This window comes from Achroia grisella, unplaced genomic scaffold (assembly GCF_030625045.1).
Source record: "Achroia grisella isolate CSIRO2021 unplaced genomic scaffold, CSIRO_AGI_Agris_v1 utg487, whole genome shotgun sequence".
Classification (NCBI taxonomy): domain Eukaryota; kingdom Metazoa; phylum Arthropoda; class Insecta; order Lepidoptera; family Pyralidae; genus Achroia; species Achroia grisella.
Genome location: NW_026712891.1, coordinates 4,875,535 through 4,893,096, shown reverse-complemented (window position 1 = coordinate 4,893,096; position 17,562 = coordinate 4,875,535). Strand labels below are relative to the sequence as shown.

At 30.9% G+C, this 17,562-nt stretch overlaps 1 protein-coding gene across 1 annotated transcript in view; it reads left to right on the top strand.

The window, feature by feature from the left end:
• Positions 1-14,364, top strand: part of LOC131845829 (protein eiger) — a 43,783-nt gene extending 29,419 nt beyond the window's left edge. The window contains exons 4-8 of the mRNA XM_059194958.1: positions 792-927; positions 8,315-8,420; positions 9,877-9,961; positions 11,001-11,152; positions 12,874-14,364. Coding sequence (XP_059050941.1) covers positions 792-927; positions 8,315-8,420; positions 9,877-9,961; positions 11,001-11,152; positions 12,874-13,161 — 767 coding nt within the window. The 3' untranslated portion in view covers positions 13,162-14,364. The remainder of the gene's footprint in view (positions 1-791; positions 928-8,314; positions 8,421-9,876; positions 9,962-11,000; positions 11,153-12,873) is intronic.
• Positions 14,365-17,562: the final 3,198 nt, after the last annotated feature.

The window sequence follows — 17,562 nt, the reverse complement described above, 5'->3', positions numbered from 1 at the left end:
TCAAGTACGAGATTAATTTTTTTATTACAGTAATTGTATCACTTTTGGTACCATAACATTTAGCCTATCGATCGAATCCACGTTCTGCCACCATTATCGTATTGCAAAAATATTTCCTTTTTTGGATGTTTTCCGCTTATACTCTTTGTTACAAATATTTAAAATAAATGGTATTAGGTTATGCAATTAATAGGTTGTAGTGGTAGGAGTAAGAACTCCCTCAAAATCTCTCTGTAATCTATTGAAAGACCTTGGCATGCACAAAACGGGCATACTATAATATACTAAAACAAGAATTTAAAACTACATTAGCAGGTTTATAGAAAATTGTTGGATACTGAGAGCATAAATAGTGAAGGTCAGTGCTAATGTATTGAGAATGGTCCCTTAAACCTATACCCATGTATAAGTCTTGGAATCTGCTCAGTTTCGCGATCGATTCAGCGGTATCCACAAGGCGAGTCTATGAAATGCTATTAATTTCAATGTATAGTAGTTTCAATAGTATAAAATAATATGAATTTTATTTTATACTAGTGGTCGCCCTATATTCTCATTTTGACATATGCATCTATGTGTCAAATACATATGTAGTAGTATGAGCATTGTTTTTGTTTTTATTAATGTAACGTATTTCATATGCATAATAAAGAAAAAATAGCATTCTGTACACCATCTCTTTATAAATTATATTATAAATGTGGGAAATTTCATACTCGTCCGCTCAATTTTAGTAAAAAGGGGTACAAAGTTTGCCCTTCACGTATTAATATAATGATTATTATTTTTAGCTTTCCCGCCATCACCGCCGACAACGACTGAACACACGGAGGCTGTGCGGGATAAACGACATGTGTTCCCAGACGCTACCTCCGAGACTATCGACAAGTTGACCGCCCCAAGAATTATGTCCAAGACAGACGACAGGTATCATCTTGAAATTTATATACCGCGCATTAATTTCGACCCCGAAAACATCGTCAAATTGTGAAATAAAAAGAGGTTAAAAGAATATTTTCGGGTGACATCAATAACCAAATACATAATGTAGTTGTTGTATCCTACAGTTTCACCTGAAGTCTAATACAAAGGTAATGGCGATCGGTTTCGGTCAACAATGAATCGCATCGGATCACATCGCCTCCCTTATTACATTACTTCTTTTTTTTCACTTCTGAAGATTATATTTTGTTTATTAGTTGATAGCTTTGGAGATTAATGTCAAAGATACAAAGATACCCTTTAGATTGACGAGTATATCCATATATCAATATAGGTATTTTATGTTAAAATATTGAATAAGCAGTCATAATCCTACTGAACGGATTGCTGACCACAGTAGTCGGAATTTGGCGTCTCAAAATATCTTTAATGTAGTCGATGTACTTCTGACGCAAGGGTCCTCAACGGGTTGCCTAATTACTCCCAAAAAGGTCCACTCATTACGTCCTCTATACATCACTTACCTATTCGGCACTTAAGAATTCCCCTAAACGTCCCTTTTCAGAACATCTTATTCACGTCGTATTCACAAAATCATCCTAATAATCTTGTTATATAACTGAATTTATACTATTCGATAGCTCTCTATATAAGTATTTTAGATATAATTTTTTTAGTGCTTGCTTTGGTATATATTGGTTATTTTAACTTTTCAAAAGTCAACGTACCTTTGAATACTTGAACTTTTAGAACAAAGAGTTCTAAGGTTTATTGCATAAGTTTTGTGTAATCGAATAGTAATTTTTTACAGTTTTATGATATCCGTAGAACACAGAGATCTGTTGAATATTCTCATTCACTGTTCTAATTTAAACAACCATATTGGAGTTATTCACATGATAAATGCAAATGCTATTACGTTCTATAGAATAACTACATAATATCAGACTGTTTAATTTTTGTACTCATCTGCTGGCTCCGGCGATTTGCCATTTACCATTAGCCATTTTTAATGACTTTGCAGTAATAGAACAAGTGTGAAAACATTGCGAAGTACGCACAAGATATGTGACCGCAAATGGATCTCGTATTTCATTAGATCAATATTTACATAATACCATATAATATACCTGCTAGTTTTGCACATAATAGTTCGGGACAGATCGCTCAATTTAGTATCTTTACATAGTATAAAATGGAGTCGCTTACGCTATCTGTTCACTTAGGTCTTGGAAACAAAAAAAAAATAAACTACTCAAAGGATTTTAATACAGTTTTCATCAATACATACAGTGACTTAAGAGGAAGGTAAGTACATTATATATTATAACAGAAAAGCCTTTTGTGGTAGTCGATTTCTAAAAAAAAGAACAACGAACGTTTTATAAAACAAGGTAAAAAGCGAAAGATCTGAGAACTTGTATGTATTTGGGAGCGCTCTATCGAACTAGTACGTTTGCGAACTACAACAGTAAGCTCAACAATGCCTTACCCGTAGATCCAGCCGAGTGGAACGCTCCTTCAATTTGCAGATTCCTAACACTTTCATCGTATAGTGTATAGTATACGTATTTATATTTTTATTCTTGCCAGGTATAAGTTCTCAGGCTTCTTTGAGAAAGTCACGTATAAAACAATCTGTTGAAATATTACATTTACGCTCGGTTCTTTCACCATTCATTTCAAAGGATTTCTCTGAAATCAGAAATAAAGAGTTCTCGCTAAATAATATTACAGAAAGAGTAGGTATGAATAAAAATATTGAACTTCTACATAAACTAGCTGTTCTCTTTAGGATATTGTTCGGTATATTATTGCTAATGCAACATTTTACTTTTATGCTGAATGAACCCGCTAATTACTCGTATATCAAACGATCCGAGTTTCAATTGTTTGACTTATTTGGCAATAATTGTCTATTGCGTAAAGCTGATTTATATATATTAATATAATGACCCATTAGATATCAGAATAACTATGTAAATGAAACTACTATAGCTGACCAAACTGTTCTGTATGCCGTATATAAATATGAACTCATTTTGAAACATTTAGATCTCGAATTTCAGTCTAGAATTCCATTGATACAATTATTCTACTCCTGCTCGTCTGGTGGATATGGCAAATGATAAGAGCGTCTGTTACATAATCATGGTTTATTTTGTAGATTTGTTCTAGTATTGTCTGACTTGTGTTGTTTTCTTTAAAAAATAAATAACTACCTAAACGTACAAGATTTAATTTAAAGATTGAACAAATTGAGTACTACATTTCATTTTTTAATCGCAATTGAATTTATTGGTATAATTACATATTAGGGAATTTATAATCTTTATGAACATGGGAACTAAATAACTATCATCTTTATAATGATATCCGTAGAAAGTTACGAGTATACGAGTCACTTTGCTTTTCCTTATAAATAAAAAGAACTAAAATAAAAATAATTCCTAAAGTACACAAGTGACATTAAGAAATACTTATTGAGTAAAGCCTATTACACTGTAAAGAATTATTTGGGAGACGACCGTGTATGTATATTCTTCCGGGCATAGTATTATTCGATATATAAAATATGTTAGTTAGTGTTACTAACTAACATACACTAACTATTTGACATATGTATTACTTTTTAATAATTAATTAAAAAAAAATTACTTACATAATTATACCACTTGAGATTCTTGCCAGTTTTTTTCAACTGAACTAGCTAGTCAAACAAACATATAGTGATAAAATTATTTTTATCTATTTCAGGCAACTAGGTCCATATTATAAATACCTTATAGACTAACATACATATGAATTAATATTATGTAACTAATATACAATATATAAATTATGATGTGACATGCATAAGTGGCCGAAAGTGTCATAAAGTTCCATATAATTAAATTACTTATACCACTTGAGTTTCTAGCCAATTCATCTCATCATTATCGCATCAACTGAAGTTGCTAGGTATAGTGACAAAAAAATTATGACACATAAGTGGCCAAAGTGTTATATATTAACTATGACTTTGACATGTAACAACTCTCCTATACACTCTTTATTACATTAAGAGTTTCCAAAACTGTACTTCAGATTATTCAGTACGAAGAACTTCATATAGCCTGGCACATGTCCAATAGACAAGTTTAAAACTAGTTACAAACTTACTTGAAATTATATTCGTGCTATGGACTTGTGTCCCTAGAACTTTCATCCATACAGTGTGTGTTCAATACATAGGCAGGAACACCCCCTTGTGGGCGCTCAAGACTTTTAGGGAGGCATTAGAAAGCTCAGAGAAGTTGAAGTTGATCTAGCTTTAGTACTAGATGATCTTGGGAATGTGGGTATAAAAATAAATACTACTAAATTGCGATATCGATTCGCACATCTAGAATGAACAATAAATAAGAGTGATTAAATTTTAAACTTTTGGTATAATTTTATATCTAAGTAAAGTTGGGTTGAATGTTCAGGTAAATCCAATTTTTAAAATTATTTTAGTTTCGGGTAGCCCCTTTATCGAGCAAGGCTATATAAAATAGGAACGATGATGAAATGCAATATCAGGGAAATTATAGAGACGAAAATGCGCGTCTCATAATTATAAATGCAATATTTCCTATAATTACTTTATTTATACCTTCGTAATGTTTACAATAAAGTCGAAATATCGCGAGCTTATATTATACTCACTGTACATATACATGTTTTTATATAACGTGTACAATTATTTTAAATGGGTGTATTTTCTTCATGTGATAATTACATTTTCGTATGTATGAAGTAATATATAATATTAAAATAGGTAACTAATTAATTAGGTATATAACATCTGTTCTGTCAGCTTTTCACTTTCTACGTAATAACTAGTAGCCTCGTAGGTGTGCAGTACTAAAAGCCTTTTAGTAGGTAAAATAAAAGCCCTGTCTAAACGTAATAATAAATCACATGGAACATAAAAGAAAATGTTGTCTAGTAGTTCACACAGGAGAGACTCTTTTGTGTTTAATGTAAAAGAAGCAACTAATATATACGCCCACGCGTTGTTACAAGATCAATGTTATTATATTACTAGACTAGGATCCATTCACAGCTTTGATTGCGTGGATCACTTTTACGTACCTACCTATTTTATTATGTAGGTGAAATAACTAACCGACAGTACACTTGATAGAAATTGACCATTTTTGTCTACATGTATATCACCTATGTATATGTACAGTACCATAAACAACACCTAACATTTAGTAAGGAACTTCATGAATTGTCATTCCTGACAATAGACGACTTTGTCATTTCACTGGCATATTTCATATTGCCATTCTTACCACAGCTTGCAAGCAAGTTAGCAGGCTATATAGGTGTCAAAAATAAATAAGACAAAGGTTTAATTATACTGTAAGCCTCGAAATAACAGATAGATGTTGTAATATTAACTTGATGATTATTAATGCTTGTTTAAGGTTAAAATATAGTGGATTTTCCCAAATTTTTAATTATGGACTTATTTCTATATTGGATTAAACGTGCGAGTACAAAATATCAAGAAAAAATTGACGCAATATGTTAACAACAGGCATTCAAAATATGTATCTACGGTTTAGCAAATTTATGTGGTGTCAACTTGTCTACATCAAAAAAATTTATCATTACCATCTTTGTCTAATTTTTTCACCAATCAATTAAGTATGTCTGACAAATTGTAATGATTCTTTGTAGATTAATAGTAAGGTAATTTTATGTTTCGAATTAAAATAAAATAGGCGACAAGAGCTCAGTGTAATCATAATCATTACTCGGATATAATAAAACTAAAGGCTCTTCTTTATGGGTTTTACATTATGACAAATACGGCAACTATATACGAGCAAGCGACTGTGGATAATATAAAATTCATTGTATATTATTAATTTTATTTAATTACATTCAGAACGCTTGCTTCCGCTTTATTAAATTCTTGTACCGGAATGTCGTGTTCCTTTATCCTATAGTATAGGAGGATCTCAATTGAATTGGTTGCCATAGATATAAATCCCTTTATACTGAAAATAAAATGTTTATATATGAATATAAAGACCTCAGTAAATAAAACATGATACATGTTTTATATAAAAACAGAATTGTTAAAATTTCCAGACTTTTAGTGGATCAATTAGATATATTTCCAACGATTTATAAACGACTTGCGTTTATAAAAGTCGCACACCATATTTGTGGGGTTTTCATGACCAACTTCAGAGATAAAAGATAGCCGATGTTCGTCCATATAATTTATCTTTAATTCACATTTTATTAAGAGTCATTCAACCAGACGGACAGATAATTTTTTGCACAATATTATTATGGATAATATGGATATACCGATTTTAAAGGTATTTAATTATATGAATAATGGAATAAAATACACCACTTCCTCCGTTTACTGTCGTTCTGATTTTTATATAACTGTATTAAGATTCCTTAAACTGTTATTTAAGGATAACATTGTTACGAGAGATGTACTGCATATGTCTGCAGTATTTTACCCATATTTTGGTTATTAGAAGTTGGTTTGTGTTCCATATCCTTATACATATTTAGTGTATTTAAAAACGTATATTCCTTGAACCTTTAAAAACTTTTATTCCTGCACATGACAAGATAAGCCTATCTTACTTACAAATTCTCGGTAACTGGTGTTATTTTGGGTCTTCGAATATACGCTGTTTTCAATAGATGTAAGAATGTAGTAATCAGACATCATTTTAAAGATTTTAATTTAATTCTTCTTATTTTAAATGTGTCGGTAAGGAATAAAGTTAATTCCTTAAAGTGTTCTGAAATAATTTTATTTAGGTCCTGACTGGACGGAGACTGTTTTTGAATACCAAAATTAAAAAGAACTCTAGATTGGAATATTCAAGAGTCGTAATCAAATTAAAAACAATATAAATTATAAGAGATTAGGACCATTTAACAAATACTTCTTTTACACAATATATGTTTTATGTTCGTTATATATATGATCAGCTTAAGACAACGCATCGCAAATGATGATGATCTAATCCCGACCGATTTCGGTCACGACGACTGTCTTCAACTCCGGTTTTGCCATTGATGGGTTCGCATGTGACTTATGTATCCTATTTTGTGTTTAAAAATCCTCACACATTGCGGGCATGAGAGCACACCGCTCACATAATCTATATATATTTATATATATTACTCAAAGGTGACTGACATAGTGATCTATCAACGCACAGTCCAAATCACTGGACGGATCAGGCTGAAATTTGGCATGCAGGTAGATGTAATAATGTAGGCATCCGCTTAGGAAGGATTTTGATTAATTCTACCCCCAAGGGGATAAAATAGGGGATGAAAGTTTGTATGAAACTTTGTCAATTTTAAACCGATTGGGCTGAGACTTTGCATGGATAAAGCTACTATGACGTAGGCATCTCCATACTCGCGAAGTACTTTGTCTAAAATAGTGTACGTCAAGCAGTAGTTGACAATCAGGCACTTCAGAAATAACTCTGTGTATGTGCCATGTCTCCGATTCCGTTCCATAAAGGTGTAAAGGACTACAACCAATAGTACATACTAATAATAGAAAAAAACAAACATTAACAACATAAATAATATGTATTTCCGTAACAAGTTTTACCTTGTTTTAACAAGCAAGTAGGTAAATGTAATTATAACTTTGTTTTAAATGAACGTCAAAGTTTGCGACGAAGAACACCGAGTTGCCTTAGTTAATGACATTACTAAGTGTAATATTTTCACACTTTAACATTATTTGTTTTCTTACCCTCTGGTTAAGAACAATTAAAAACTTATATATAAGATTGTTAATTTCATTATTTATGAATAATATTTAGTTGTTGTCGAAAGATTTAGAAAAGGAAGTATATATGTATTTAAAAGTTGTACTTGCAATATTGAATTATTATTGAAAATATAATATTTTGAAAAAATCCCTGTTTATGTGTATTGCGTTCGGCTATTATACCTTTGTCTACTATTATACTATATCTTTGTTAACTATTAACGTTTTGCTAAAATGTTGTTGGACTTTCTGTGAACAAAATTACACACCATATTAAATTAATAGCTTACGAGTATATTTAGCTTAATATTTAAAAAGCGACAAAGAAGCTAATTATTTATTTTAAAGCAATACTGTTAATATACTATATATTGTAATATACTAGAGTGGTTTATTAGTAAATGGAATAAAAATAAAAATAAAACTAATTGCGTAATCTTTCACATAATTTCTCCAATTTTTGTTTGGTGATCAGCTCTTTAGAAACATTTTCTTCTCAATGATTAGATACTGATTTTTACATTTTTTTTTCGTTTATTTATTTTTTACTATATATTACAGACGCAAGACGAAGAAATTCCTGCCAACTGACGCCCCAGCGTCTTTGGTGTCCACGAAAGTATCGCCGCATACTGTAGTGAGAACAGCTAGAAATAGTGATGCTGAGGTAATTTATTTATCTTCACTGCTGTATACTAATAGATAATAATAACAATAACCGAAGACAATTTATACAGCGTCATCTAGTATCAAGCTAAACGGAGCTTTTGGTATGCGTACTAACAACTGATACAAATACATTTATAATATACATAGGAAACACCAAGACCAATACAAACAATTATATTCATGAATACAAATATTTGTACTGTCCGACGAATCTAATCCGCGACCATCGGAAGTAGGGTGGTGTCAAAACCGCTAGACCACCGAGGATGTCTAAATAAAACTACTAAAACTACTAAAATGCTGTTTTTTCCCTACTTTATCTAAACGGAACAGAAAATGTACAACATACAAATTTATGCATTTAGGTCACTTATGTCCTTGATCATGGATCAAGGTGTCTGTATACCAAATCTAATCAAGATTCAGTTCATCTGTCGTTTTGTGATGAAAGCTATACAGACAGATTGCCAAAGTTACTTTCCGGCGTATCTATGTGTAGATTTCGATATTCCCAGGGGAAATCTATTCAGTTCCTCGAACACTATCGCTGGCTTTCGGATTCTTATACCGTTTCGTAACATCTTCAATAGATACCAATTATGTGACTACACAGTCACTGAACAGTGAACATTTCCAGTCGATTTCGCGTTACAGATTTTGCACAGAGATATTAAAATGTATAGGCTCGTAAATTACGAAACATAATATAATTTATGAATTTATTAAAAAATTACCGACGCCAGTTGTGATAAAATTGGTATACGAACACTTCGACGAAAATTTACTTATGATCTCGCTATCTACCTGTACCGAGGTACATAGGTATAATTTCAAACATTATTAGCAATAGCTATAGCTCTCAATAAAGAGAAGTAGTATTTTGTTATTCTTTAAATTTAATTTCAAAGTGCTATAACTGTAATGTTTTAAATAGCTTTCGTTTATCCGGTTAATATACATTGTATTTACTTATTTAGTTTGTTTAACTTAGTAATTTTATAAGTGCGGAAATGTGTCTATCTAGATGTTCATTACTTTTTTTACGACTAAATGAATCTGAAGGAAAAAATTCGATTGTATCACGAGTACACGCAGTATAAAATGACTAACAGCCCGCCTCGGCTCACATGGGCACTGATAACATAACATAACATTACAACATGGGTATTTAACAAAAATTTGTATATTTTCACACGTTAAGTTACATTATCGAATTTTCATACGGATTTCTAACGATAATAAATGTGGTTTTAAGGGCAAAATAATTTTTCAAATAGCTCCAGTTTTTTTGAAACTTCTTCAATGCAAACAAACAGGCAATATATTTTTTTATAATGTTAATATACATAACTCGCAGAATGCATTTGTATAATCAATGCCAAAATCATATCTACGTATACTCATTAGTCTACAACAATGTGTAAATGACTCTAATATATAAATCATGTTTGCAGGAAGGACAGAGACGGCCATTCGTCGCAGCTCATTTCCATGGCAACACCTCGCATCTTAATATGGAAATCCACGAACATTACAAAGGTAAGCCCTCTGACTACAATATTCACGAGTACTTAATAATAATCATCTCTATTTGTCTCAAATATAACCTGTTGTACATATAAAAATATAAATCGTGACTAATATGTCTTAAAATCAGTGGAGGCAGTCCAGCCTATTTTATTCAATTATAGCCTAAAAGCTGTATGTACTGATAAATCAGTCAATTATTTTAATATAAATCAATGACGACGTCTCACTTGAAACTAGTAGTTTTAAAGATTCATTACTTTTATTTTGGATAGTCTAATTGACTAATTGATAAACTACAACCTTTAACGTAACTATAAAACCAGAGACCTAATGTAAAATCGTCTGACCTCATTAATTACCTCCTCCTCTGAAATCCATTAAACACTTTTTTTAAATAATTATCATTATAATAAGTAAAGATTTCAGAGCTCCCGGGGTCGTCGGGGGCGTTTGCTTTACCTTTATTTTTTGTTAATAAAATTGTTTTCCTGTATTATCTATGCATAGGATTGCGTAAACCTCGAAAAACAACTAAATTTGAGTTTATATTTTTAATTTATTTTGAATTTAAAAATAATATTGCTATCTCGAGAAATCAACAAAACTTTCCCAATTTGAAACTTCCGATTTTAGTTTCTTGTTTATATCTAAATAATATCATAAACCTAATTGTATGTACAATGTTTAATTGAAATATCAAAGTTGATATATAACTGTAATAGATAAAATAATTATATGACAAACATACAATATTTATATGACTTAAGCTTTTAAGTTATAAAATATTTATCTGAAAACGTATAACGTGACGTAACTATAATATAATAATAAAATTTTTACGTCCATCTATTTTTCATTAGACAATGCTTTTGTCTGATTATGAAGACGAAAGATGAAGCACAGTGTTGACCGTCGGTCCAATTATTTTATAAAATCAGGATGACTATTTCTTTCTTCCATATTTGGTTGAATCTGCTACATTTTAAAGAGATACTGCAGAATTGACTTATTGATGACTAAATAAATAATATTTTTGTTTTTTTTATAGGCAACGGACTAATTCGCGTTGATCATGGTGCTCACCATAACGTTTGGTATCCATCTCCTTGGACGCAGGCCTCACGACACTCCCGGCCGACTCTTACCAGAAACGGCCATATCCATGTACACCACACTGGGGTCTATCTTGTTTATGTTCAAGTAAGTATATAACTAGACTAACGTAGACATTTAGTGCACGTATTGAGCATTTATCAAAGTAGATTTTGCACAAAGTTGACATCATCATTATCATTATTAACATAGTATAAAACAAAGTCGCTGTCGCTGTCGCTGCCTGTCCCTATGTATGCTTAAATCTTTAAAACTACGCAACGGATTTTGAAGCGGTTTTTTTTAATAGTAAATAATAGAATAATTTAAGAGGAAGGTTTATATATTTAGAAAAATCAAAGATTTGTAGATTGTTAGATTTAGAAAATTCAAAGCTTTGTAGTGCATCCATGCGAAGTTGGGGCGAGTAGCTAGTTTTTTTATAATTACTAGCGAATCGTCTTCTTGTTCTATACTATAACACGCATGTATTATACATATAAACCTTCCTCTTGGTCTTCCTTGAACATTACTCTATATATTGGTGAAAACTACATTAAAATCAATTGCATAATTTAAAAGGTATAAATGAACAGACAACTTCGGCGACTTTGTTTTATACTATGTAAAGATAATACCAAACTAAGTGACGATCCGCTTGATGCTAAGCCGTAACCGCCGCCTTTTTCCATGAATAGCACTACGGATATTACGTTGGTTATGATTAAAATGTCATGTCTCTTGTCTGTCTTTTCTGTCCTGTAATTTCACTGTCCTTTTATCTGCGTGGATAATAGCCTGTCTCACCCAAAACAAGCAGCTTTGAAAGCTGTATCCCTTTGGAATCGTGATATGCTATGTTCGATGATACCTTAGTTATTTTGATAATTAAGGTGTGCCTGGGCTCCACATGATGTCATGATGTCAGGTTCTGTATCGTTCTTATCCGAATATTGGGATTTGTAATTTCAGAATAGGTCCCCAGGCTCAAATATTTTCCAGCGAACAATGTTATCACTAATGTAGGTAATGTAAACATGATAAGTATGCTGATAGGCGTCCCTATAATGCAAATATAAACAAGCGGACCCTGACCTTGATTGTCATCATTTGTTAGTAATTTTATAAAAATTCGGAATGCGATTGTGTTTTACTTTTCTAATTCAATGAAAAAGTAAAGATTTTCAACGTTTGTCTATACTGAATAAATTCTCTTTTTTTTGTCTTTTATAATTACATATTACATTTCTTATAATATACAATGTTTCTTTAAGGTAATATAAAATTTAATAGAATAATTTAAGAGAAATTACATAGGCTACGTATAACTTTCAATCTATTATGTAACTTTATGAATTTAACACACTACTATGATTTTGAACTTACGAATTTATTACTTCATCGTAATTACAGTTTACATTGAAATTGATGAATTCATATATAAACTATTTCAAATATATTTATGTGTACCGAATTAGTTAATTATATGAATACACAGACCTATTTAAAGTTTATATAACCGCTATTAATATAATTTATATTATTATACATAAATATATACCTACTAGGAGTTCTTGTATGTGCTCTATCAAATTAAACTACGAGAGGTTCGCCGTTTAATTTAAAGGGAACGTCGTCTCCAGAGCCCGCGGCATATCGCCTGCATTATTACTTCCCTTAACTTACATTCTGACTTTTTTCTATTTGCTCGGTTCCTAAGGATTGTGTCACGATGTTTAAGAGTCTATAACCAAAGTCAAGAATTAGGCTATCATCTGAAAAAAGGTTTTAATCGAGCTGTTCAATATTTGTTGTCTTTTATTTTACAGATTTATTACTTAGACAGCCATGACATAGTCTCGTGGGTACTACATCGTACAAATGCTGAAATGGAAGGGCGTGATACTCTCCTTCAATGCACTCAGTCCTCTCACTCGGTCGAGGCTTTGGAAAAAGCCAATACTTGCTTCTCAGCTGCAGCTCTATTCCTGAGAGCCGGCGACAGGCTTGCAGTTAGGAATACATCGGGCCAGAGACATTCTATAATGGAACCAGAGAAAAGTTTCATAGGGCTAGTCAAATTAGCCGATACCGAAGACCCTGATACAGATTACTAGTTTGTTTTTCTTTTGTATCGTATTTTCGTTAAGCTAAAGTTAAATTGTTAACTGTTTACTATTTTAAATTTAACACAGTTTTATTAACATGAAATATTAAAGAAAAACGGGATCTCGTCACGTTTTAGTTTTGAATTCCTAGTCTTTTCGAAACAAAGCGAAACATTTATACCATATAAGTCACTTATCAATTGCATTTTTTGTTGATTGACAAGATGAGAGTTGAACAAAGTGGAGGTTAGTGACAACAAATTATATCTAAAAAAAACAAATACATCGGTTATACAATCTAACCATTCTACAGAAATATCGGATACTCAGAAATCATGACACAACGCAAGTTTCCATATTTCTTTAATATAATATGTTAACGGTTTGTTTAGAACTATTCAGGAATTGAATTTATGTTGTAATGCGGAGATTTATGTAAAAGGAAGTGATATATTTATTGTAGTCACACACGTGCCATTGTTATAGTTATTGCATCGAGCAAATTAGTATATAGATTACCTTTTATGTCATCTCTTATATACGTAATCTTATGATTTATATTAATAATAATATTGTTGATATTTATTATTGTCATAATTGATACAAAAGGTGTTTGACTATAATACTAATTTTAGTTACACGTTCGTTTATTAATTGAGGATCTGTCATGCCATTGATATTTTAAGGGTGTTATATAATTACTGTAATATTAAGTAACAAAAAATTGTAGCCCATTTTTTTTTCTGTGAGCACCGGTACAATACTTCAGAACTTGTTATTGAGCTATAAATATATATGAATATATATTTACTGTTAGATTATTTATAAAACTTTGAATCCAATTGTATTTAACTGGTTGTAGAAGAATTTCTTGTAGTGTACTAATGCTGATATCATGCATATTTATCGTAACGCTATACTTATATAAAGTATACGATTTACTAACTTAATGCAATTTGATGGATAACTCACTTCTTATTATTATAATATGACACTTAAGCTGTTGTGTTACCATGAAAAATATAAAGTTGTGATTAATAGGCCAAAATATATTCATATTATTTTTTTAATTTTTTAACTATTCGACTATTATAATATAAATATTTGCCTTATTACACTTTCTATCGTTATTCCAATTAAGTCGAAGAATTTATTTCAAATTAAATTAACTTTACACATAAAGTATATTGTTAGTATTTAGTATTACAGATAATTAATTAATATATAAGTAATTAGTTAAGTATACGATGACAATGTACAGTTACATTGTTAATACTGATGTATTGTATTTGTCAATATCAAATAAATAATATCAAAATTTGATGCGTTTTTTATTGATCCCTTACAGAAGAATTAGCTATATGTTTATGAATTTTATAATACGTTCAAAGCCACTTAATCCAGACAATATTATTATGGAAGAATTAAAATCTAAAATTCAAGTGAAAAATACATGAGAGTGCTGTTATATTAAGTACAAATATTTAGCAACATCAGGCAAAACGTAATCATACCTATGACTATATATCTAATATTATATGATATTTATTATTATAAGATTATCTAACTTATTTACGAAACTATTGGATCCAAAATAAGTTACCTTACTACCTTATTTATTTATATAAATAAATTTAAATAAAGTAAAATTTATGCAGTAAACATTTACAAACACAACACAAACAATATACAAAAATTAGATAAGAAGATAGGATAAAAGACATAAGTTTCATAATTAGAATAATATTAACTTTACCTTGAGCGATGTATACTGTTATTAAACAAAATAAATTCTGCTTTGAAAGATGAAAGACTCGGCGGAAAGCCCTGAAGTAATTATGTAGTTATATAAGAATTTATATTTTCTACAAGCTTACACGCAACGTTATTGAAGTAATTATGGTTACCTTATTGTTGTGAGTCACCTTACTTTCACCTGACTAATTTGGTATTTTTATATTCAATAAATATGTATAGTAGACACTGCTTTCCCTCTCGTGGTCGCGGGCTCGATTCCTCGCACGGTACAAATATTTTATTCATGAGTATTATTGCTTATATTAGTCTGAGCGTTTTCCACATATGTATATTATTAAAACAACTGTATCTATGTATGTTAAATTTATTTATATCAGTTCAATATTCATACCACAAAATCTACATTGCTGTCAATAGATAGAGTGATTCAAGAGGAAAGTATATATAATACATGTACACTTGTACGAAGCCGGGGCGGATAGCTAGTACTATATAAAAGTACTTTACACCTGTCACACACATATGTATATATTACATTCTATGAGAGAGGTATCAAATATATGTGGGTGCTCTTTGTAGACTAATTAATATGCGACGTAATTGGAACACCACTGAAACCGCATTCAAATAATGGTATGGGTTTATTAACATCCATTCAACGAAAGAGTAAATCGTAATAGTTAATAAACGTAAATTAAAAATAGACATTGATTTGGATATCAAAATTTTATATATTTTTAATGTATTTGTCTGTATCTACTAATCAAAATACTATTAATTTAATGGAATTGTCAGTCACCGTCTCTTAGATATATTATCTGTACGTATATCACAAAAAACATATATTGGAACTTTCGTGGTTTTCCTCATACAATCCTGAATAATGACATGTAATGGTATGAATGAATGATTATAAAATATCCCTAACTTTTTCACAAAAATCTGTGAATTTTAAAGATTCGAAGACTACCAAAAGAAGATTGCACAAAAACTAATTTGGGTTTAAAATCGACGATCTCAGTGGTTTAGCATTTTAGCACATTGCCTTAATTCCGAAAATCGCAGAATCGATTCTTCGTACGGAACAAAGATTTGTATTCGTGATTATGATTGTTGGTATCGGTCTCGATTTTTTTTATTGTATATTGTGCATGTATTTAAAAAAAAATTATCTATGTATTTATATCTGTTGTCTAGTACCCATAACACAAACTACTGCTTTGTTTGGAATGTTTGGCGATTTGATATTATTACTATTTTTTTCAGTATCACAAAAACTAACAGAAAATCAATTTAAATTAAAAAATAGCCACTGCTTATAACTGTCACATCATAAACAATTATATAAACAAATTACTTAAAAACTTGCCATGAGCAACAGAAACTATCGTCATAGTTATTCCCCTGTAACTTCTACTTCACAATATTATTTCTGCAACACAGCTACTTGCATACTGTGCTGCAATTTATAGGGCATAAAGGGCAGGCAACAGGGCATTGATTGGATGCAGTGATGCGCAAGTGATAACACTGCGGTTTCAAACGTTCATGGTGTGCGGTAGACATTTATGCAGATAGCTACATAGTTGCCACATTTTCCACCCACATCCACACGATTATAAATTGAAAACCATGTAGAACGTACATTAATATATACTAGAGGTCGGCCTGTTGTCGAAACTCGACTATAATGAAAAATACGGAAAGATCTTTGAACCAGCAATAACAAGCAAAAGAGTATATACGCATCTGTGAGTCAAATACGTCTCGGTAGTGTATGTAATGTTTTTTTATCGATTTAATGTATTCAATGTATGCATAAGTTAACAGGAATATTAGCATTCTGCACTTTTTCTCTATATACACTATATATGCGCGAAATTTACTACTGCTCTATCCGCACAATTTTGTACGTTTTTTTTATTATATATTGAAAAGAAATAACAATTAATAGATATAAATAATAACAATGTCGATTGTAAAAAGATTGATTGAAATCCGATCAGTTAACGCAAAATCAAGAGAAACACATGTTCAGAGCATATAACATTTTGCTCTAAACATGTACAACATAGCGATTTGGAAAAAATACTTCTAGATAATAATAGTAACAACCTTGGACAATTCATACAGCGCATAGACCCAAGTTAAGCGAAGCATGTGTTATGGGTACTAGACATAAATAGACTGATATTAATACTTAAATACATTTCTTTCTTTTAATATGACATTAATTATACATAGAAAACCGATTATTATCGAAATCCGCCCAGTTATCGCTAAAATATATAAAAATATATGTACAGAGGAAAATAACATTGATTTGGGAAAAGTACTTATATACTATGTCGTCCCTCCACGCAGTAGTTTCAAAGAAATAAGTAAGTAAAAGAGTTCAAACTCTCATTTCACTATTGCATTTACAAGTAAGCGCAGACTTTTAGTTTTCGGTTCGTTCTGTATTCCGTATAAGGATCATGACTAAGATAAATAATTATATACGACAGTTCAATAATCTAAAGACGTCCGTAGTGTGAGACCGAGAAGGGCTGCAAGTAATATTCTAGCCCTGGACCATAATCGGGCAGAATAACTCTCAAGACTGGCCGATGGTATGCACGTATTAATTGAAATATATTTGCGACGACGGGC